Genomic DNA, 21,206 nt, shown 5'->3' with positions numbered 1-21,206 from the left:
GAGCTTGGAATTTGGACTGCCAGACACACACAAAGTCAATGAGAGCTTGGAATCGATTGTTATGCCTAAAGTATTATTTTTTTATTATGTAATTTATGTAGCTTTTATGTTCTAACAAAAACAACCTTACAAAAATAAAAGGCATAGCTTACTATTTATAGAAAAAGCTGAAAAACCCTATAAATTAGTAAAATATTAATTAATTTGCCCCCAGAATAATATTCATATATTAATTCAGAATAATTTTAGAAATTAATTCAACCAAGTCCTTATTTAATTTTCTAGGTCTACAAATATAATACATGTATTAATTATATTCTAGTTCTTAATTTATAAAATATATTTTAATCAAATCATACTTAATTAAATCATCATAGTTTAATTTTTGACTAATGGTTCTTAATGTGTATGACTAATTAGGCTCCTAATATGTTGGCCCAATTATAAATTATAATTCTAATTAAATAGAATTAAATAAATTAATTTATTATCAATTCAACAATTGATTAATTTATATTTTAATATCAGGTACATCGTCTAGCAACATGTCATGATCTCCAAATATTAAAAAAATCATTAGTAGTTTGACTTAACTTTTCAGTGACTGGTTTCTCAATGCAATCAATTTCTTTTCATCAATAATGTTCTGATTTAACATTAAAGCATGGAGTATGTCTGTCATATTAAATCATGTTTGTTCTCTACATAATAGTCATTGATCATTTGAATAAGATTTAAAACTCTTTTTAAATCGCATTTCGAGTGTGTTTGGTATTGTGGTAGCTATTGTGATTGTGGTTTAAAAAAAATTGTTTTATAAAAAAGTACTTTTATTTCAGGTTAATTGGTTTGGAAAAATAGGTGTTTTGTTAAAACTGTGGTTCAAATTGAGGTTGAAGAAAAAGTAGTTTAATGTGTTTGGTTAAGAATACTTTTAAAATTGAGGTTATAAAATAATTTTAAAAAATATATATTAATATTGATGGTTTTTAATTTAAATATTGTGGATTTAACTGTTGCTATTACATCATGAAATAAATCATATTTTATATATAAAAAAATTTATTGTTCCATTAAACTATCTACAATTCTATTACGTACAAAATGTATCCGACAAGAACTACAAAATTAGGTAAAATATTATCAGGAATAAAATTGAGATTACAGTACAGGTAAATTTAATTCACCTTAAACTATTTTTTTTTAAAAAAAAATTATTGTTCACGTTCACGTGAACAGTGCGAGTGAAATCAATTAACTACACTAGTTTATTGAAAGAAAGAAAAAATTGTTCATGTGAACAGTGGAGGCATGCTCAACATTTTGCCGTGCAAGAAGCAGCTCCTAGCTGCTTTCCTTTTTATTGTGTTTCAAACGCAGCAGACAGTGGGACCCATGAATAGTAACAAGCATTTTTTTAATTACCAAACAGGTTGCATCTGCGTTTTTAACAAAACGCAGACGCAACCTCTTAAACAAACACTACCTCCATCTTGACCAATGATTTTTTAGTCAATATCATTTGATCAGAGCATAACATTCTCTATATAATATAACTTAGTGATCTCAAGTCTAAAGATAACTTACACAACCGTCATGTGAGCCTTTTCATAGACATATATGATCTCTCGATATGAAATTCTCATACAGATCATTTTTAGTGTGTATGTCTTATGACAAACACCTACATATTAGTTCTATGCATCGATCAAGAACATTTTATTAACAATGTTCTAATGCAATAAGAATTTCATAATTATAATAATTTTATAATTTCTTTTGCAAAGTTTTTTTTGTCCCATGAACTTTATCTCTACTCTAGATTTATTAATTTAATATTATATAAATATTAAAAATAAATTAAAAAATATATATTTATATTAATATAATACTATCATGTGTAACCAACTTATTTGATACATGGTTATATATATTAAACTAACATTAAGTCCATCTGCCCCCGTAAATACCCAACCAACTACAATAAAGAAGCTCATGCATGTGCTGCTAACCAAGCTAGCAGTGCTTTAAAATGCAGTGGCGATTGATCACTTCCTGCTTTCTTGTGGAAGACGGCTGGCTGTGAGAAAAGTGGCTATCCTGCTCGAGTACCAGATTTCATAAACATTGTCATAGAAGTTAATTGGTTGAGTTTCATTAGGTTTGCTTCTTGCTTGCACTCATCATTCCTTTTGCGTTGGATTGTTTACTTTGATTGTGATGGTTGCCACTTGCCCCAAATGCCTCCAACTTGATTAAGACAAGCTGAGTATATATATGTGTCTGTCTGTTTAAGTTTTCATGCAAATTGCTCTTTAGAATTCTCGTGGTTGTAGTTGGTTTTTTTAAATGAACTAGCAAATTCTGTACTGGGATTGCCTAACTTGATTAATGGTGGTTGCTAGTGTTTATAAGAAGGCTTGTTTGCTAACTCGTATCTTGGAACCAAGAGAGCGGATTTATATCTCTAATGGCTATCCGTCACTGCTTCGACAGAGATGTTGACCAGGTACTTCCCATTTTCTTCTCTTTTGCGCTACATTTCTTGCGATAAATGGAAAATGGCAGATGCATGAAGAAAAATACAAGAAATTGAAGATACCAACAGGCCAAAGTTTCCTTCTCGATGCTCTTACTCACTGTTCATCGCAATGCTCTTAATTTATGTTCATGCATATCAACAAAATAGAATGAAAAGCTTTTTCTCTAAGCTTGTACAAGGGCAGCCAAGAAATATTTAATTTCTTCATAGGATTTGTATCCTGATCTAGGTGCTGTTCGAGGGAAATTCATGTGTGAAGAAGGTGATATTGAACAGACCACACAAGTTAAACAGCCTCACCTATCACATGGTATGCTTAAATTGATTTTTCTAATTTATTTACGAAACACACATGTACTTTTGCCCTTCGTTTTCCAGCTTCTTTTCTTCTCATAAAGGATGGCACATTTCACTAAAAGAAATCAGGAAACGGTACTCATCAGAGACACGCAAGTTTCTCTCAAGCATAAAAATAAACAAAGATGACAAAACAGGGTGATGAAATAAGTAATGCCAGCAGATAAAAACAAGATTCAAAGCCATAGCATAAAATCTTCTGATCTAGCGACAGTGCGACACCATCTTTAGCTAAAACAGCAACAACGTTGAATGCTTTTCAAAGCCGTGTGAAATATACATATTTCTTCTTACCTTCAATGTCAACTTTCTTGATCATTAACCTGGTAAATAATAATAAAAAACTTGATCAGTAACTCCTTTTATTAATGTTGTTGGCAGACCTGCCAGATGATCAAGGAGTTGAAAGCTTACGAGGTTGATCCTAAAGTCAAAATTGTGATATTGAAGGTAAAAAAGCTGATTTAGACATCAGAACATGATTCTACTCCTTATGATTCATTCATTTGTCTCTGCCGATGCCATTATCATCTAGCTCAGACATCACATTGAACTAAATCTCATGCAGGGAAACGGAAAGGCATTTTGCGCTGGTGGTGATGTCTTGGCATCATATACTTGTATGGTTGCAGGTGAAAATCATCTTCTAAGAAGCGTTTCAAAAAGTAATTGGAAAATGTTTGATGTTGTTAATGTTATCTCCTTGGATGAAGCAGGGCACTGGAGCTATGGAATGAATTTTTACAAGAAAACAAATCATGTTGGACTACTTGGTTGCAACATATGGAAAGCCTGTGGTATAAAAAGTTATATGGCTCCATCATTATGCAAACTAGCAAAGGCAATAATATCTCATATATTTCTTCACTCTTGTCATCTTCCTTGGATATTTGAAGGTTGCGATTATTGATGGGATCGTGATGGGAGGTGGTGCTGGGCTATCCCTGCAGAGAACTTTCAGGATTGTCACTGAAAACACTGTATGTGCTTCTGCTTTACATACTGCTTCATTTTATTCCTTTGGCAACATAGAAAACTGATTTCTCTTGGTGATATTTCTGAAAGAGGAAAGAGCAGTATTGGTTGGGGAACCTTCATTTATGCAACATGGTTTTTGCATTTTGCCTCAGAAGGACTGTCTTCTTTTCATGAATTAATGTTTCTTCAGTTCAAAGAAAGCTAACTCTTGGAATCTTCATATTTTGTGATGAAAATAAAAAACAAATGATATTATAAGCATCTGCGTGTTCATCTCATTTGTACAGTGGATAAGTAATGGTGTTTGATTGTTACATCAACTTGCATAGGTGTTCGCCATGCCAGAAACAGCAATAGGACATTTTACTGATGTTGGGTCATCATATTTCCTTTCCAGGCTCCCTGGATTTTTTGGTAACTAGCTACTCAGTATTCTATCTACTTTAATAATTGTCTGGTACGATTTTATGATTTATCATCTTCCTTCTGATTTTACACCCTCGTGAATATTCATGAACCCTGTTTGGTTTTTGAAATGTAAGCACACTGCAGTGTTAAGAAATTGATTGAAGATGAAAATTCCTTTTCTGATTCTTTTATTCATTAGCAATTTAATTTAGTCTTGAAGATTCTGATTCAGTTCTGTTTTTACTCATTCTAACTCATCAAAAATATTATATAGGTGAATATTTGGGACTTACTGGAACTAAGATTAGAGGAGCAGAAATGGTTGAGTGTGGCCTTGCAAATCATTTCATGCTCTCAAAGGTAATGTCTCTTAGAATTGTGCTCAGTTTAATTTACGATTAAAAGGTTACACAGAAAAGCAATTGAAAGTAGGATATAATTGAGACATCTAGTTGCCTCACAGAATTTATAAATTTCTTTATCTGCACCAGGAATCTGCTGCAGGAGTTTTTCCTTTTTTATTCCATTATTAAGCAGTTTAGAAATTTATTTTTTCTTCGATCATTTTAGGAACTAACAAAAATATGGTGCTCTTGATTTTTTTAGAGTTTTGACCTATAACAAACTCCATGATGCTTGAGGATTTTAACTTGTAACAAACTCCCGTTATCCTTCAATCCCCAATCCTCTTGACAAGGGAACCTAGATTCATTTTAAGGACACCAACCAGTTTCTCGCTGCAGTGATAGTTCTTTTGTCGTATATGTTCTCTTATTTACCATCAGAGGATTGCATAATTTCTTTCTCTTTCGTTTTTTTATCGTAGGATGTCCGTTTGTTGGAAACTGCACTAGATGAAGTAACTTCTTCTGATACGAAAACAATTTCTGAGATCATCAGCAAATTTATGCACAAACCAAATGTTAAACAGCATGGTGCTTTTAGCAGGTAATGTTCAGGTCCCTGAAAATATTGTGCTGCTTGTATCAATATCTTCTAGTGTCTGTTAACATCCATCCTGAATTTGAATATCCAATCATTAAATAGATTGGAGATTATTAACAAATGTTTCTCAAGAACAACAGTTGAAGAAATACTATCATCACTGGTAAGCAGCTTTTCTCACTAAAGTAGTGTAGAAATCCTCAATTAGGAATGCCATCAATATGATACCTGCTTGACTTGTTTTAGGAGAGTGAGGCAGAAACTAGAGCAGAAAAGTGGATTCTTGAGGCAATCAACTGGATGAAATCAGCCTGTCCAACAAGCCTCAAAATTTCCCTTAGATCGGTATGAATGATTTTAAGTGATTTCTTATCTTTTACCTAAATATTTTGTTTCAATTACATTTCAAAGAATGCTCCCCTTTTCTTCAATTCCCATAAATAACTTTTCGGGTGTCGATTAGATTAGAGAGGGCCGCACGCAAGGACTTGAGCAATGCCTCATCCAGGAATTTACTGTTGGTTCCCACATTGCGAGAAGAACAGTTAGCGATGATTTTTATGAGGTAATTATAGGAAAGGTAAGAACTTAATTTCAATGATAAGAACATAATGCAATGACTATGCGTCTCTGCAGGGAACGAGGGCCATGTTGTTGGACAAAGACCGAAATCCCAAGGTGCATATGGTACTGTGCTTGATATATTTTCTTATCAATCACATAATGGAATGTAATTGTCTTTTCTTGTTTTTAACAGTGGGATCCTTCAAAGTTAGAGCTAGTGACTGATGAAATAGTGGACCGATATTTCTCCAAAGCTGATGAAGATTACATGGAATCCCTTCAACTTCCTACCAGATCCAACTTAGTTGATACCATGAGGCCAAAACTTTGAAACTGGAAAAGTTTTAGGGGGTGATCAGGACTATCTATCTCCATGATCACAGAAGCAGACAGTTGTATAATTAATGGACGATGTCTTAATTAAATAATGCACTCTTTTTCATGCCTTGAGTATAATTAATGGACGATGTGTTAATTAAATAATGCACTCTTTTCCATTGGAGAAAATTCTATTTTTCATGCCTCCACCCCTACTTTTTACAAGTTATATTGTTGCCTTGAGTATGATCTTCCTGTTCCTGTCTAAGCACCAAAATTTGAACAGCCAAAAATTTGCTAAGTTGCGTTTGCTAAACACCCTCTAAACCTCCCCTTTGTGCTTGGAACATTACAAGATGGCACATTAAATGCTAATTAACTCGTAAATGTTCAAAATCAAGGTCGTAGGTGGATCACTTGATTCAAATATGGTAATCCATTGACATCCAGAAATTGAAAGAAGGGAAAGTAATTAATAGAAACACTACACCAGCCTTTTTCTTCGCCTTAATTAGCAAATTGTCGGAGGATATTACATTAATAATATATGCTGGCTGCACACAGAAATTGACCAGCCTGTTGTTTTCTGGTGGTTGCTAGTGTTTATGAATCGTAGAAAGGCTCGTTTGCCAACCCGTGTCCATGGAACAGAGAGAGTAGATCATTTGTATCTCAAAATGGCTATGGCCCCCCATTGCTTCGAGAAAGATGTTAATCAGGTACGTGCACTCTCCATTCTCTGTTCCCTGCTGCACAATTCACTCGCAATTTGAAATCTGCGATGACAGCCAAGTAAAGATTTGCAGAAGAAAGCAATGTTTAATTAATTTCTTAATGTAACCATTTGCATCCTCCAGGTGCTATCTGAAGGAAATAAATTCATGTGTGAAGAAGGTGATATTGAGCAGACCACAGAAATTAAACAGCCTCGGCCATCACATTGTTTACATGAGCTTCTTACAGCTCTCTTCTTTCTTTGATTTCGAGCTAGCTTCTTGACTGGGTTTTGCTGTGCAAGCAAGAGACAAATAATGGACTCGAGCTAGACTTTGACAATTAGGCAAAACATTAAAGTCGTTAGGGCGTGCTGAGAAGACATAGACGAGGTAAAAGAGACATCAGGGTGGGTGGATGATCTTGTAGTGGTTGGGAAGATACGGCATTTAATTTATTTGACAGAAGACAAAAGGACACTCTACTTGTAGCATTGGTTGGGTAGATACGGCATTTAATTTGTTTGACATTCTACATGATATGCAGGAGACAAAAGGACACTTCATTTCTTACACCTTTTACTTTCAATATATCAATTAATAACCTGCTCCAGAAAACATGGATCTTGATCTATAAATCTTTATGATATGCTGTTGAACTTTCGGCTTTGGATAGAAAATTTAGTAGTCCACGGTCCCAGTTGTGTTACGATATGGAAATAAAAGAAATTATACTTGCAACCTCAAAAACTTGAACAGTGAAGCAGGTTTTATTTTTAATTTTCTCCTCTTTTTTTTTTGGTTGATTTTTCTTCTCAAATACATCTTCAGTTTCTCTTACAATATTTAGATTGCTTTAAGTCGGTACAAGTACTAGGTTTTGTGAAGGTAAATCCAATGTGTTTACTTTTAAATTTTGATAAGATAAAAAAATTAAATTGAGAGGTTTTTTTTTTCAATTTTATCCTTAATTTTTTTTATTAGTCATTCAAATTATTTTTAGACTAGTTAAAATCAACTACCTCACGTCAAGATAAATCTTACATGTTTAATTTTGAACCTATACTAGACAAGGAGTCTAGTCAAAAGAGTTTTTTTTCATTTTTTTATTAATTTTATCCTTAAATCATCCAACTTATTTTTAGACCAACAAACAAGGTTGACTAAGTCACATCGCGATAATTTTCATACGATTTAATTTAAAACTTAAGCTAAATAAGAAGTTAGGAGATTTCAAAATTGATCATTTGAACTGATTTTAATGAAAATGTTAAATAGTTATTTACTATCTAAATTTTTTTTTGTTAAATCTAAAATAAATAAATAAAATGATCACACCCAATGTAATGCAAAATTGCAAACATGCAAACAAGTAATTTAGAGAGAAAATCAGTCTATATTATCACAATCTTCTTATTAATTAAGGAAAGTAATTCTTTCAGTTAAAATAAAACGGGGAATTTTTTTTTTCCTATGTTAATAAAAGCACACAACTGCCAAAAAAAAGAGGGGGGGGGGGCGCGGAGAGAAAACTTTACATGCCTACGCCAACATTGAAGAGTTCTTGAACGGTGGAAATTGGTTTGATTCGAAAAAATCAAAACAGCTGCTGATTATTGGTTTTTTAATACGTAAGAGAACCTTATAACATTTCTAATGAATTTTGAATAAGAACTTGTAAGCAGGTCAATTAAACTCCATATTTCTGCTATTATCTTCATGTTCTTCTAGGTATGCTTTGGAGGTATTCAGAATGGTATTATCAATTAATAATTAATTAATTTTGTTGACAGATCTCTCGAATGACCAAGGAGTTGAATGCCTACGAGGTTGATCCTAAAGTCAAAGTTGTGATATTGTGGGTAAAAACTGATCAGAAGATTTGCTAGAGTTTTAATCATATATTAGAACAGGTGATTGGACATTAAAAAATGGTTCAACTCTGAGTGAGTCGTTCATCTGTCATTGCCAATGCCATTATTATCCAACTAATATGAGCATTATCTTCAACTCCGTCTTGCAGGGTAATGGAAAGGCTGAAAAAATGGGATGATTAATGAGCGACTAAAATCATTTGTTGCATATAAAACTAAAATCTGTTGCAGGCAAAAAATCTGTAGGTTTGGAAAGCCTGCGGTATGTATGCAAGTTATTTGGCACCGTCAATGATATCATAGGAATATAATTCTTCACTCTTGTTAATTTCTTAATCTATGCAATTGGGCCTTGAAGCTTGCACTTATTGATGGAATCGTGATGGGAGCTGGTGCTGGGCTATCCATGCATGGAAGGCTCAGATTGCCACTAAAAACACTGTATGCTTCTGCTACAAATCTTGATTCCTTAACTAGTTTCATTTCATATGTGAATCAACTCTGTTGATACATGAACTTGCATATATATATATATATATATATATAGGTGTTTGCTATGCCAGAAACAGCAAAAGGACCTTTTGTTGACGATGGGGCATCATATTGTCTTTCAGGGTTCCCTGTTACTTGGGAGTCGAATTTGATAGTAGCGAGCAAATTCAATTTAATATGTCACTGGATCATATCATAGCATCTCAATTGAAAACCTAATGAGTTTTTTTTTTGTTTTTTTGTACTGCTTCATCAAGGTTCCTAATACCTTTGCATAGGCCACTCCAATTTAATCCCAACACCTAAAATTCTCACCCCAAGAGGAAGAGGATGCTCTTGTATCACTTTGAACTTTTACAATTTATATATTTTGATCTTATATATACCTTCGGAGGTTTGCAAGGTTGAAATCCTTTTCTCTTGTCATAGGATCTCCATTTAGTGGAAAGTTTACAAGAGAGAATAACTTCTTCGGATACCAACACAATTTCTAAGATTATCAGCAAGTTTTTGCACAAACCAAATGTGCAAGAGGATGATGTCTATAGCAGGTAATCATCAGGAGCTTGTCCATATATCTAAGACGGTGATCAGCTAAGAATATTAAAGCCATCATTAAACAGATTGGATCGAGATTATCAACAGTTTTTCAAGAAAAACATTTGAAGAAATTCTATCATCACTGGTAATTAAGCTTATTAATTACAGAAAAACTTAAGCCTCAAATATTAGGAATGCGCCTAGCAATATTAATAGATTTTGCTGCTAATTGACTTGTTTGGCGGAAGATAGAGTAGGAACGTGGATTCTTGAGACAATCAAATCGATCGATCGAGTCAGCCAGTCCACTAAGCCTAAAAATTACCCTCAAATCGGTATGATGACGGATATTAATCAAGTCATTAGTTTCTAATCTCTTAACTAAGTCAAAATTTATAAATTTTGTGCATGTTGATTAGGTTAGAGAGAGCCGGACGCAAGGACTTGATCAATGCCTTGTCCGTGAGCATAACATTTTTTGCCACGTTAAGAGAAGAACAGTCGGCAATTATATTTACGAGGTGGTATAAATTATGATAAGAACACAAACGACTCCATCAAATGTAATTTCTCATTTTATTTAATGCAATTAGTGACTATCAGTCTGTAATTAATTAATTATATGCTTTCCTGCAGGGAACGAGGGCCATGTTACAAACCCAAAAAAAAACACACCCTAAGGTGCAGTCACATAATGTAATGAGAATTTGTTATCATGCATGTTTTGAACAGCGGGGCCTGCAGAATTGGAGCTGGTGAGTGATGAAATGGTGAACAGATGTTTTTCAAGAGTTGAAGACTACTGGGAATCCCTTCAACTTTCTGCCAGTTTTAGCTTCTGATGCATGCAAAAGCTAATAACACAGCAATATCATAGAAAATACAAGAATTTTAATGAGTAAAAAGAATTGCATATATAAATTTTACATTTACAATTTTATTCTTTGAAATTTAAATATATAGTATTTGCCTCTTTAAGATGTTTACAAGATCTTGGTCATAAAAAATTAGAGAACAATATAAAATCCAAAAATATTAAGAAAATTAAAACAAAATCCAAAATAAAAAAATTAATACAAAAAATCCTAAAAAAATAATAAAATTAACCCAAACAGCAACTATAGATTTAGTTCTAAAAGATCTAGCAATTCAATAATGGCCACAATTGCTTCTCAAAGAAAATAATATTTGTAAAATCACAAGAAAAAATTTAAATTCAATTTAATAATCAGATCTCATGTTACTTTAGTTTTAAGAGTTAATATATTCTCGCACAACTAAATCTTTTCTCTAAACATGTTTAATTCAAGTTATTAAAATAACATGTTTGAATCAGAATTTTATCTAGTAATATCAAATACTCACATGAACCTTCAGTTTTACAAGTTCGGTTGCATTCATTGTTTTCAATTTCGTTCTGTTTCGTTTGGAATGGCTGAAACATTTCAATCAATTCAAAAAACGAAATAATTTTCATCTCATTTCAAATCTCGGTCCATTCTAGATTTTTCAGCTAAATTCCATCCAGAATATTCCATTTCATTCTACATGTTCCGGTCTTGAACTTTGTTCAATTTAATTAATTAAATCATCTAAGTATAAAAAGCTCTTTTTCATTACTATTTTTAATAACCATAATATTAATAATAATATTGAAAATTATTATTACTATTTTCATTAAAATGATATTAATTTTTAAAAATTAGATTTATCACTAATATATATGGTTTATATTTATATTGTTTTTTCAAGTTTATACTTTGTAGGAATTGAGGAAAACAAGGAATGCTTTAGATTCTATTAGCCTTAATAACATTGACCCAGCTCTATATTTAAAATATTTGTGTTAAAATATTTTAATTTCATAATATTTTGATATTTTGTTTAAGTTAAATTACTTTAAATTAAAAATCAATTTAATCCTGACTATTTAGAAATATTTTAAATTTTAAATTATATTTGTTTGACATTGTGTTTGTAGTGTATAATTTATAATTAATTTATCTTGAATTTAAATTATGTTTATTATATATATATATATATAAACAGTATAATCTTAAAACAGTATAAACACTCCAAAATAGAAACATTTTAATTTTAATTAAAAAAACAAAACATTTACTGAAATGGAATTTATGACATTGGTTGCATCAGCTTGCTTGACTATAAGCTTTGAATCTAGATATGATAATAAATAATATATTAGCTTACGTATTTGTATTTTCAGGAAAAGGGAAAAAAATACCTCCTTGAAAATTAGTGCAAACTTAATAGTAAAATTATCATTACATTATTTTAATAATCAGTGTCAATATAACTGTAACTACAATAATTTTTCGAGAATAATTAGATTTTGTTAATAAGTTTTTTTAATCAATTTTATGATTTCAATCTTATAACAATGATGGTCAATCATTACATACATTCAAGGTTTTCAATCATTAGATTTGCTATTTGCATAATCATTTGGGGTATACATGCATGCATGCATATATAAAAGATGAATTTTCTTTCTTTAGATACAATAATTAGATAAACATACGTAAAAATTCGACCTAAAAAGTTATTATTTTGTGCAATTCCAATATTATGAATAGAAAATCATTCAAAATATAAATATCTATCTATTAAAAATTATCAAACATTTTATTCACATAAAAGTATACATCATTATTCTTTATGTGAATAAGGAAACCACATTAAATATTATCCATGCATGAAAACTAATCACAATAACAATAATAATTCAGGTGAAACACCGACTCGTCGCCTACTCTAAAAGAAATATCTCCCAGACGACATGCTACTAAAAAACAATTCTCTTTTTGTTCTTCTTTTTTTTTTTTTTTTTGTTCTTATCAACGACACAAATCACTCTCTCTCACGCACACAGAGAGAAAAAATACGTAAACCCTAATTGAATCCCAAATTTCTTCAATTAAACCCTAAGTGAATCCCAAATTATTCAATCAACGATCAATATGGACTCATCGGCCGCAACAAGGTTCAGTTCAGAGCAAACAGAAGCAAACGCCATTAACAAACGAGCAGAAACTGGAACGGAAGCTCTGACAGAGGCAGGACAGCAACAAGGGCAGTCACAATCACAGGATAAGTGGCCGGGATGGCCAGGAGACAATGTGTTTAGGTTAATAGTGCCGGTATCGAAAGTAGGGAGCATAATTGGACGGAAAGGAGAGTTGGTGAAGAAAATGTGTGATGAGACACGTGCTCGGATTCGTATTCTTGAAGGTCCTCTTGGTATTACTGATAGAATTGTAAGTTAAAGCTTGTTTTTTTAGTGTTAAAGTTTGTGTCTTCTGTGTTTTGTTAATATCTTTGTTGAAGTTGGGGGTTTGGATGTTCAAGTTTGTGCCTTTTTGTGGGATTTTGTGTGAAAGAAGGGATTTTTAATTTTTTTTTTTTGGGAACTGAGAAGAATTTGGAGTGTTTTGAGGCACAGGTTGTTGAGTTGAGTGTTTCTTTTGGTCGATTTTCAGTTTTGATTGCAGCATATTAAAATAAGAAGGATGGATCTTGGTGTTGTTTTTTGTTATTTTTTTTCTGTTAAATAGGAGTATCTGTTGTATTGTTTGGTATTATAATAATAATATCATGCAATGGGAAATCTTTTATGAATTGTTAGATACATATTCCATGTTCACGAGCTTGAATGAGCTGACCTTAGCCTTAATTTTTTATTTATTTTATTTTTTTATTCTAAAACACCCTGAAGGGAGGCTTGGCTAATTCTACTGTGAAAGAATGTAAACAAGAATTGAAAATCTCGTAGCTTTATTGTTAGAAGGAAAACCCTAAGAGTAGATGAATTAACTTGTAGAAGGACTCGAGGTTTGGAGTATTGTAGTCAGATTTTTTTAATTTATTGTGTTGAATTAGACATGAAGTTGATCACTTCTGTTGGTGGCTTTTGAGTTTTGAAAAAAAAAAAGGGACAGGTTTATATTATATTAAAAAAAGTTGAGGTTGGTGTTATTTTGAGTGATTTCTTCAATGTAAATGAGTGGGTGTGAAGAAACAAAATCATGAAATGGAAAAGTTGATATGAATCATTAAATATATGGCACATGTTCATGAGCTTGGATGAACACCATTTGAAAGTTCAATTTAACCCAAATAAGAACTCCTTCATGGGTTTTGTTTGCAAGCTGTAGGAAGCTGAACTTAGTCCTAATTGTGTTTACTCGTTGAATGTAAAGGCCCTAGGAGAGACTTGGGCTGATTCTACCACTGTTGGTGAATGGAAGTAAGATGGAAAAGCTCTGGTCTATTTGAAAATAGCCATATTGGATTGAACAGTTTGAATTATTTGTGTTATGATTTTCTTTGTACTGAGTCACAGTTTTACTCCTTCCTGGAACTGTTATGATTAATGTAGATGTTTCTTTTCAGGTTCTGATTTCTGGTAAAGAAGAGCCTGAAGCTCCACTATCTCCTGCAATGGATGCAGTATTGAGAGTGTTCAAGCGTGTGAGCGGTCTATCTCCTGGTGAGGGTGACAACACAGGCTCAGCCGCCGCCACCGCTGCAGCTGGCTCTGCATTTTGTTCCATAAGGTTACTGGTTGCATCTTCACAGGCAATTAACTTAATTGGGAAGCAAGGATCCACAATCAAATCAATACAGGAAAACACTGGTGTAGTCGTGCGTGTTATGGCAGAAGGTATGCTTCAAACAATCATTTTCCTCTTTATTTAAGCAATTGGATTTGACCAAGTTGCGTTTTGTTGAGAGAAAAATTGAGCAGAAAGTATAGAGGCAGTGGTGTGCTGTGCTATTTCTATTTCATGTTACATATTTCCAGTTTCTATTTCAAACTTTGTGTTCTTTTCCTGTATGTGCTCCCTCAATTTGTGTTACTAACTTTAAGAATGCTTTTATAACACAACGTTTTTTATAGATGCAAATTCTAAGCAACTGAAGACCAGTTTTCACTAAAAGATTGTAACATGTTATTATTTTGGTTCTCTGGACTCGATTTTCCAAGGCCCTTTGCTAGGATGGACTGGAATTTGACGATGTTTACTTAAGGATTGCTATACTGATAACTCCTCTAGGTGTCACTATTTATCTGATTTTTTCTCCTTTTTTCAATTGGTGCAAACTCAGATGCTCTTTTTTTCCTCTTAGATGATATACCCTCATACGCTACTTCAGATGAGAGAATTGTGGAAATACATGGTGAAGCTATGAAGGTTTTTAAAGCATTAGAAGCAGTAATAGGACATCTAAGGAAGTTTTTGGTTGATCACAGTGTCATTCCTATATTTGAGAAAACTGTAAGTCCAACAATTTAAAGTTGCTGGATTTTGACTATGAGAATCATGAAGTAACCCAAGTTCTTTTGCAGTACAATGCAACAATTTCACTGGAACGCCCTGCAGATGCCCACGCTGATAATGCTCAGCCCTCGCTGCATTCTGCTCCTGCATTTTCAAGTGGGATTATTTCTGATTATTCCCTATCTTTGAAGCGGGATCCATCAATATATGAACATGAAACACATTTTGAACACAAAATCTCACAACCTGGATTCTCACTTTATGGAGATCCTGGACTTGGAGGGTTACGTTCAACTGGACTTGGCCGTGCTACTGCTCCTATAGTAACTCAGGTTGGTTTAACTATCTATTTGTTCTTATATTATAGTCAAGTATGATTTTGGCTGATTGGTTATAGTTCTTTGTGACGGGCATGCTCATGACAAAAAATCTTGTTTTATCTTTAGCATTTCTGGTTCCTTCACTTAAACTTTTGCAGTTAGGAAAATGACTCCCAAATTCAATGCCTCTTCTGCCATGACATCTTATAATGTGATGTTCTTATCTCCTATTTTTGTTTTGGCACCGTGCCAAAGACTGGAAAACCCTGTTATTCTCCTGTAATTTGGCAGCATACCTAGGGCTGATTTTTTATGGTTCTTCCTGACATGCATGCTCATGTCAAAAAGGCTTATCATCTAAATTAGAACGTTTCTGGTTCCCAAAGATTTGCTAAATGATTCTCAAATTCCATGCCTCTTCTGCCTAAGGCTTACCACCACTTCGAATGTTATGTTTTTTTCTCTGTCTAACCATGCTCTAGCAGCATGCCTCAGGCTGAATTTAATTGCCTAGATGGGGGAAACTGTGTGGCTTAACAGCTCTGCTGTCTTCATTTTTTTCTTGGATCAATCTTTAGAGCAAGCATGCTGATCAATCAAAATATCATTTGTTATTTCATGTCTCCATGTTACTTGGGATAGATTGAGAACACTGTTACTATCTTGTTCAGGTGACACAGACAATGCAAGTACCTCTGTCATATGCTGAGGATATCATTGGTGTTGCTGGATCCAATATTGCCTATATTCGTCGTACCAGTGGGGCAATCCTTTCAATACAAGAGAGCAGAGGTTTGCCTGATGAGATCACTGTGGAAATTAAGGGTACCAGTTCTCAGGTTCAGATGGCGCAACAGCTTATACAGGTAGGTGTCTTTAATAGCTAGTTAGTTTTGCTACGTACCAACATTTTTCCTCAACAGCCCCCACCACATGCACACACGTATTCATCCACTCGTCTTCCTTGATTATCTGTCTGCATATACATTTCTGGTTGCTCATTTCCACTTCCAGCATAAAACTTTGATATTCATACACCATTGACATTCCATTCATGTTCAAATCATAGAAATTTGGTGATTTTAGCACTTGACAGGAAGTATTAATTGATTAATTTTTGTAGTCTCCCTATGACCTGCAGCTAATGTCTTGAATCTTGTTTGCAGGAGTTTATTAGTAATCACAAGGAACCAACGCCAAATATGTATGGGAAGATAGATGTAGGATTGAATGCATATTCACAAATTGCAGAAAGTGGCTACCCTTCATCCTCATTTACATCACATCTAGGAGGGTATGGATCCTCAAGTATAGGAGGGTATGGATCTCCCGGTCCAGGAGGTGCAGGAGGTTACAACAGTTATAGATTTTGAATGTGTGCGCACGATACATTCGTTGGATACTTGTTTGAGCAAAATAGTAATTTGAAAACTTGAGCTCTCTATTCACTATTCAGTCATAGCTATTTCATCATATAAAAAGAAAAAATGAAATGGATCTATTTTCTTGTTCATGTTTATGCAAAGCTTGAATGATTCCTGAACTGGTTTCACATCAATTCTTGACATCAGATAAATGCGAAGCGGTTATTGTTTGGTTAATTGACAAGATCATTGAGTTGTCAGGGTATTTGGTGTAGTGAATTTGACGAAAAATCCAGATGGAAAGGTTCTTAACCTCTAAAGATCTTAACCACTGGGTTAATTCTCGTTTGAAATGAAATTTAAATCCACAAAGAACCTAAAGAATAATGATGTAATGATCATGCTTTGAAACACAATAAATTAAAGTAGGTCAAAATGTATAACAATCATGATAGATTGATATACAGGAGCCCAATTTTTTTGTTTTCTTGTAAATACCTTGAAGAATTACAGACCGACAAAAAGATGGTTTCAAGAATGAATTGTGATATTGGGTATTATTGGGTAGACAGCGAATGACAACCAAAGGGACATGACTTGAGCAATTAGCGTAGGCTATAAGTGACTGGAAGCAGTAAAGTCCTGCTAGGGACTTGCTGACAGAGCAAAGTGATGGCGAAGATGACACCAGAAAAGCTAGCCCCCTTGGTTTGTGTTGATTTCCTCGTTCTTTTTCTTTACCATGATACAGCAGAGGGAAAAACAAGAAAAGAGAATGATATGCAACTTTCATTCTGAAGTAGGATGTTACACAGATAACAATTTAGAAAAAAGTGTTCATCTTATTACTATTTTGATTTTACAATCCATGTGTAAAACAATCGCATATATCTTCCAAGTCAGATTTCAGCCAGGAAAACTCTATTGGGAAACATATGTTTGTAAAACTGCGAAATAAAAATGAGGCCGCAAACAGCCAACGAGAACAACTAAAAACAAAAAAACAATAAAAAAAACCCTACAAAATTGGCTGTCATGACTCATCCCCATTATTGATCGAGCATCAGCAGCCTAAGAGTTCCAATATGCATCAAAGAGAGAGTGCAATACGTCTATAGACTGCTTGAAAAGTCTGTCCCCCATTCCTAGCAACCTTTTGCCCTTCTTCAGTTGCTGTACACAAGAGTTTCACGGCTGGATCTGCTTGAAGTTCCTCCTCTGTGAGGGCTTCAAACATAGGGTGATTATCCATACAAGTCTTCATCCACTCTCCAAGTTCTTCCACATCTGTAATCGTATAGATAATTCCACCAACCTCAAGAACATATGCATACTCATCAAGCAAATGTGGACTGATCACTCGTCTGCGATGATTCTTCTCTTTGAAATGAGGATCAGGAAACAGGAAAAACATTTTTGTAAGTTGCCCCTTCTCAAAGTAATTGGGAATGTACTTCATCGAATTGGTGCGAACTACAGAGACATTTTGATATTGACCAGGATTTGTTGTCCTCAATGCTAAAATCCTTTCCTTAACGTACTCTGCCACCTTATCCCTAAGCTCCATCCCAATGATCAAGGTCTCTGGAAAAAGTGTTGAAAGGCTAACAAGAAGCCCCCCAAAACCACAACCAATATCAGCAAACTGAACCCTTTTGATACAGCCAACTTCACAAGACAAGGAAAAGAATTGAGGGTAATGAAGCGAGAAGTCAACATGACTAGGAGAAATCGGAACAGGGAAATGCGAATCACTCAACGGATTGCTATGCGCTCGTGCTCGATAAAAACGCTTCCTAGGCAAGCCAGTTGACTTACTGATTGTCGGGTTTGCTTCGTTTTCTAACATTTCTGTCTATCTCCACCTACTGCATAAACAATAACAAACAGAATTCTCAACCCCAAATTAAAGAAGCTTGAATTTAATCCACTCTCAAAAGGTTCATCATCATAGTAAAGCATTATAATTCCTTTGATGAATAAAAACCTAAAAGGAGGTGCCAATCATTAAAAAGCTCACAAATTCCCCAAAATATTAAAACTAAGAACCAAATTAAATCTCAATATCTTACTAATCATAATGTACAAACTCAATCATCATTACTCAAAAAGACATACAAGCAATATAGATGTTTCCGTTCTTTTTTCTTTTTCGTTCCTTTCATTACAGCAACAGAAACAAAGTGGTGTAAGAGAAGAGAAGAAAGAGATGATACCTGAAAGTCACAAAGCTAATGTTGTCTGATTGCTTTCAAAACCTCTAGCAAATCGAATAAACTTAACCGGAAGGATGAGGGAACAAATTCAAATTAGGGTTTCCAGTGTTTGCTTCTTGCAATGGGCTCTAATTGAAAACTAGAGGAAGGTCATTTATTGGCCCATTTATTCTTAGGTATTCTTGAATGGGCTACGATACGTGTTTGAAATTAAAATTTTATTTTGTTATATATATTTGACGATAAAAGGGAAGGAAATTGAAGAATTTCAACAACTTATGGGTATTGGGTGGTCTCTATATACTGAAATAAAAATAAGAAATTATTAATATCAATTCAAACCATTAATATAAGCCACATGGAATTAATAGTAATGAAGCTATCACCAAGAATGTTTTTTAATGTATGATAATTTAATTAGAAAAATAGAAATAAAACGGTGAGAACATAATATTTGACTTGAAATTCTCAAGGGAACAAAAGGCCAAAAAAGTCTGACAGTACTATTACAACATTTCAACCAATTAAAATTATAATTAGTTATAAAATTTAAAGATAACTGATCAATAAATGGAAATTAAGGATTAAGAAGTTAGAAAATCTTCAAATACTTTGGAATGTGATAATAAAATCTGTTTAGTTCTTCCATTAAGAAATTCTATTATTAGAGAGTAAAATAAGATTATTCACAAGTTCTTATAGACTTATACATACAACATATTAAATTTTTTAATTTAAATGATTTCTTAATAAGTAAAAAACAAAAGATTATGAGTTTGGATTTTACTATTTTTATTATATTTAATAAAATTAATAAAACTAATTACAATATCATGGTAATAAGACTTAATAAAATTAAGCATAAATATAATAATGAGATTGTATAATTAAATTTCAAGTTCAAATTAATTTTACTTAACCTATTAAAAAAATAATATAAAATCATTTATATAACTCATCAAGAAGCTTAAATTATTAATTTTATGCAAAAATCGTTAACATAAGCATTTATTGAATTTCTTTAAGAAGGCTAATTACCTTTAATTTTGCCCCCCTGGATATTTATCATATTTCGTAGCCCTAGAACTCTTTTAAAATAGCTAGCTCGATTCACATTATAAAATGATGATGAATTAATCTGTTATATTCTAGCCTTCTCAATCTATACAAGTATATATACTGATTAATCAATTTTATTATTTGAAGGAAAACTATATCAGCATCAATCAATAAGATTAATTAGCCATGGATAATATTTACCTCTCACAAATTAATTAGTAAAATAAAGCAATTTGCTCAGCTCTCGTACGTAGCTAGCTTGCTGAAAACAAGTGCCTATGGCTTCATTCTTGGATAATTCAAGGGAAGGTGCTCAAGCAACCCTAGCTAGCTAGGAGTACTTCAACTCCTTCAGAATTATGCTTACACTATTTCTCACTGCTCCCAAAATCTTGAGACTACAAAATCTACAAGAAACATACGCACTTGGACTCTTACAACCTGACATGATCTGAGCATACATCTCCTTGTCGTATAACTTCTTCAATATTGACATGCAACTACCTTTTTGAATATTTTGCACCCTCGTTGGAAACAAAATTATCTCTCCTTGATTAATTCTTTTCTTGGAACGTAAACACACGCATAATTATATATTCGTTTATAAAAGTTGCTTAATCACCGTATTTCTTGCTAAAACACGCCGGAAAAGACGTCACCATGAGATCAATTAGCAATATTCTTATATTTATTTCGAAGTGTTTGACAAGTAGCATACCAAGGATGAATCTACAACCACATTAGGGTTTTTATTGTTCTAGAGAGTCTTCACGACAAGTGCATGTCAACCACTCCTCCATTAAATCTACGAATTTGTCTTAAAAAGATACAAACATGTTTGATAACGATGAAGAAAATAAAAACGTAAAAATAAATATATTTTTAAAATATTATTAAAATTAATTTCTATCAGAACAGATCGAAAGGACATAGAAACATGTTCTCTCTATCTCAACTGTCATCATTTTTTTTTATCATAAAACAATAATCAAACATTATTTTACTTTCGGAAGCAACCAAAGGGTAATGTATAGTTAAACTAATTTCCTCCTTCTTTCCTCTCAAACAAACACGAAATCTTTAATTATAATTCACAATAACAAAATGATTTTGAGTTTGGCATCAAGTGATCCGATTAATTTAGGATGAATGTAAGACTCTCTAACGAAAAATCCAATTGTCGGCCAAATAACTAAACATAGAGTTAGACCCT

The 21,206-nt window shown here is 33.1% G+C and overlaps 3 protein-coding genes across 3 annotated transcripts; 2 read left to right on the top strand and 1 right to left on the bottom strand.

Annotated features, from left to right (window-relative positions):
- Positions 1-2,071: 2,071 nt before the first annotated feature.
- On the top strand, positions 2,072-6,857 carry LOC118059479 (probable 3-hydroxyisobutyryl-CoA hydrolase 2). The gene is made up of 15 exons (XM_035072368.2): positions 2,072-2,161; positions 2,406-2,509; positions 2,772-2,852; positions 3,281-3,349; positions 3,468-3,531; positions 3,616-3,696; positions 3,796-3,879; positions 4,207-4,291; positions 4,560-4,645; positions 5,112-5,233; positions 5,333-5,393; positions 5,477-5,575; positions 5,694-5,795; positions 5,867-5,908; positions 5,988-6,857. The coding sequence occupies exons 6-15, from the start codon at positions 3,658-3,660 to the stop codon at positions 6,123-6,125; spliced, it is 858 nt and encodes a 285-aa protein (XP_034928259.1). The 5' UTR covers positions 2,072-2,161; positions 2,406-2,509; positions 2,772-2,852; positions 3,281-3,349; positions 3,468-3,531; positions 3,616-3,657; the 3' UTR covers positions 6,126-6,857.
- A 5,720-nt stretch (positions 6,858-12,577) lies between these two features.
- On the top strand, positions 12,578-16,871 carry LOC118059478 (RNA-binding KH domain-containing protein PEPPER). The gene is made up of 6 exons (XM_035072367.2): positions 12,578-13,009; positions 14,145-14,415; positions 14,883-15,031; positions 15,103-15,366; positions 16,026-16,220; positions 16,521-16,871. The coding sequence occupies exons 1-6, from the start codon at positions 12,713-12,715 to the stop codon at positions 16,725-16,727; spliced, it is 1,383 nt and encodes a 460-aa protein (XP_034928258.1). The 5' UTR covers positions 12,578-12,712; the 3' UTR covers positions 16,728-16,871.
- A 669-nt stretch (positions 16,872-17,540) lies between these two features.
- Positions 17,541-19,095, bottom strand: LOC118059477 (tRNA (guanine-N(7)-)-methyltransferase). The gene is made up of 2 exons (XM_035072366.2): positions 18,935-19,095; positions 17,541-18,586 (listed from the first exon to the last, which is right to left on the bottom strand). The coding sequence occupies exon 2, from the start codon at positions 18,565-18,567 to the stop codon at positions 17,809-17,811; it is 759 nt and encodes a 252-aa protein (XP_034928257.1). The 5' UTR covers positions 18,568-18,586; positions 18,935-19,095; the 3' UTR covers positions 17,541-17,808.
- Between the last annotated feature and the right edge of the window lie 2,111 nt (positions 19,096-21,206).

Source organism: Populus alba, chromosome 18, assembly GCF_005239225.2.
Source record: "Populus alba chromosome 18, ASM523922v2, whole genome shotgun sequence".
In the NCBI taxonomy this organism is placed as follows: domain Eukaryota; kingdom Viridiplantae; phylum Streptophyta; class Magnoliopsida; order Malpighiales; family Salicaceae; genus Populus; species Populus alba.
Note: the sequence above shows the minus strand (reverse complement) of the source record. Positions and strands in the feature narration are given on the sequence as shown.

Coding starts and splice junctions, on each gene's coding strand:
- LOC118059479 (XM_035072368.2), top strand. CDS start 3,658: ATGTTGGACTACTTGGTTGCAACATATGGAAAGCCTGTG. Junction 4,646..5,111: donor ATCATTTCATGCTCTCAAAG/GTAATGTCTCTT, acceptor TTTTTATCGTAG/GATGTCCGTTTGTTGGAAAC. Junction 5,909..5,987: donor ACAAAGACCGAAATCCCAAG/GTGCATATGGTA, acceptor TGTTTTTAACAG/TGGGATCCTTCAAAGTTAGA.
- LOC118059478 (XM_035072367.2), top strand. CDS start 12,713: ATGGACTCATCGGCCGCAACAAGGTTCAGTTCAGAGCAAACAGAAGCA. Junction 14,416..14,882: donor CGTGCGTGTTATGGCAGAAG/GTATGCTTCAAA, acceptor TTTTCCTCTTAG/ATGATATACCCTCATACGCT. Junction 16,221..16,520: donor TGGCGCAACAGCTTATACAG/GTAGGTGTCTTT, acceptor TCTTGTTTGCAG/GAGTTTATTAGTAATCACAA.
- LOC118059477 (XM_035072366.2), bottom strand. CDS start 18,567: ATGTTAGAAAACGAAGCAAACCCGACAATCAGTAAGTCAACTGGCTTG.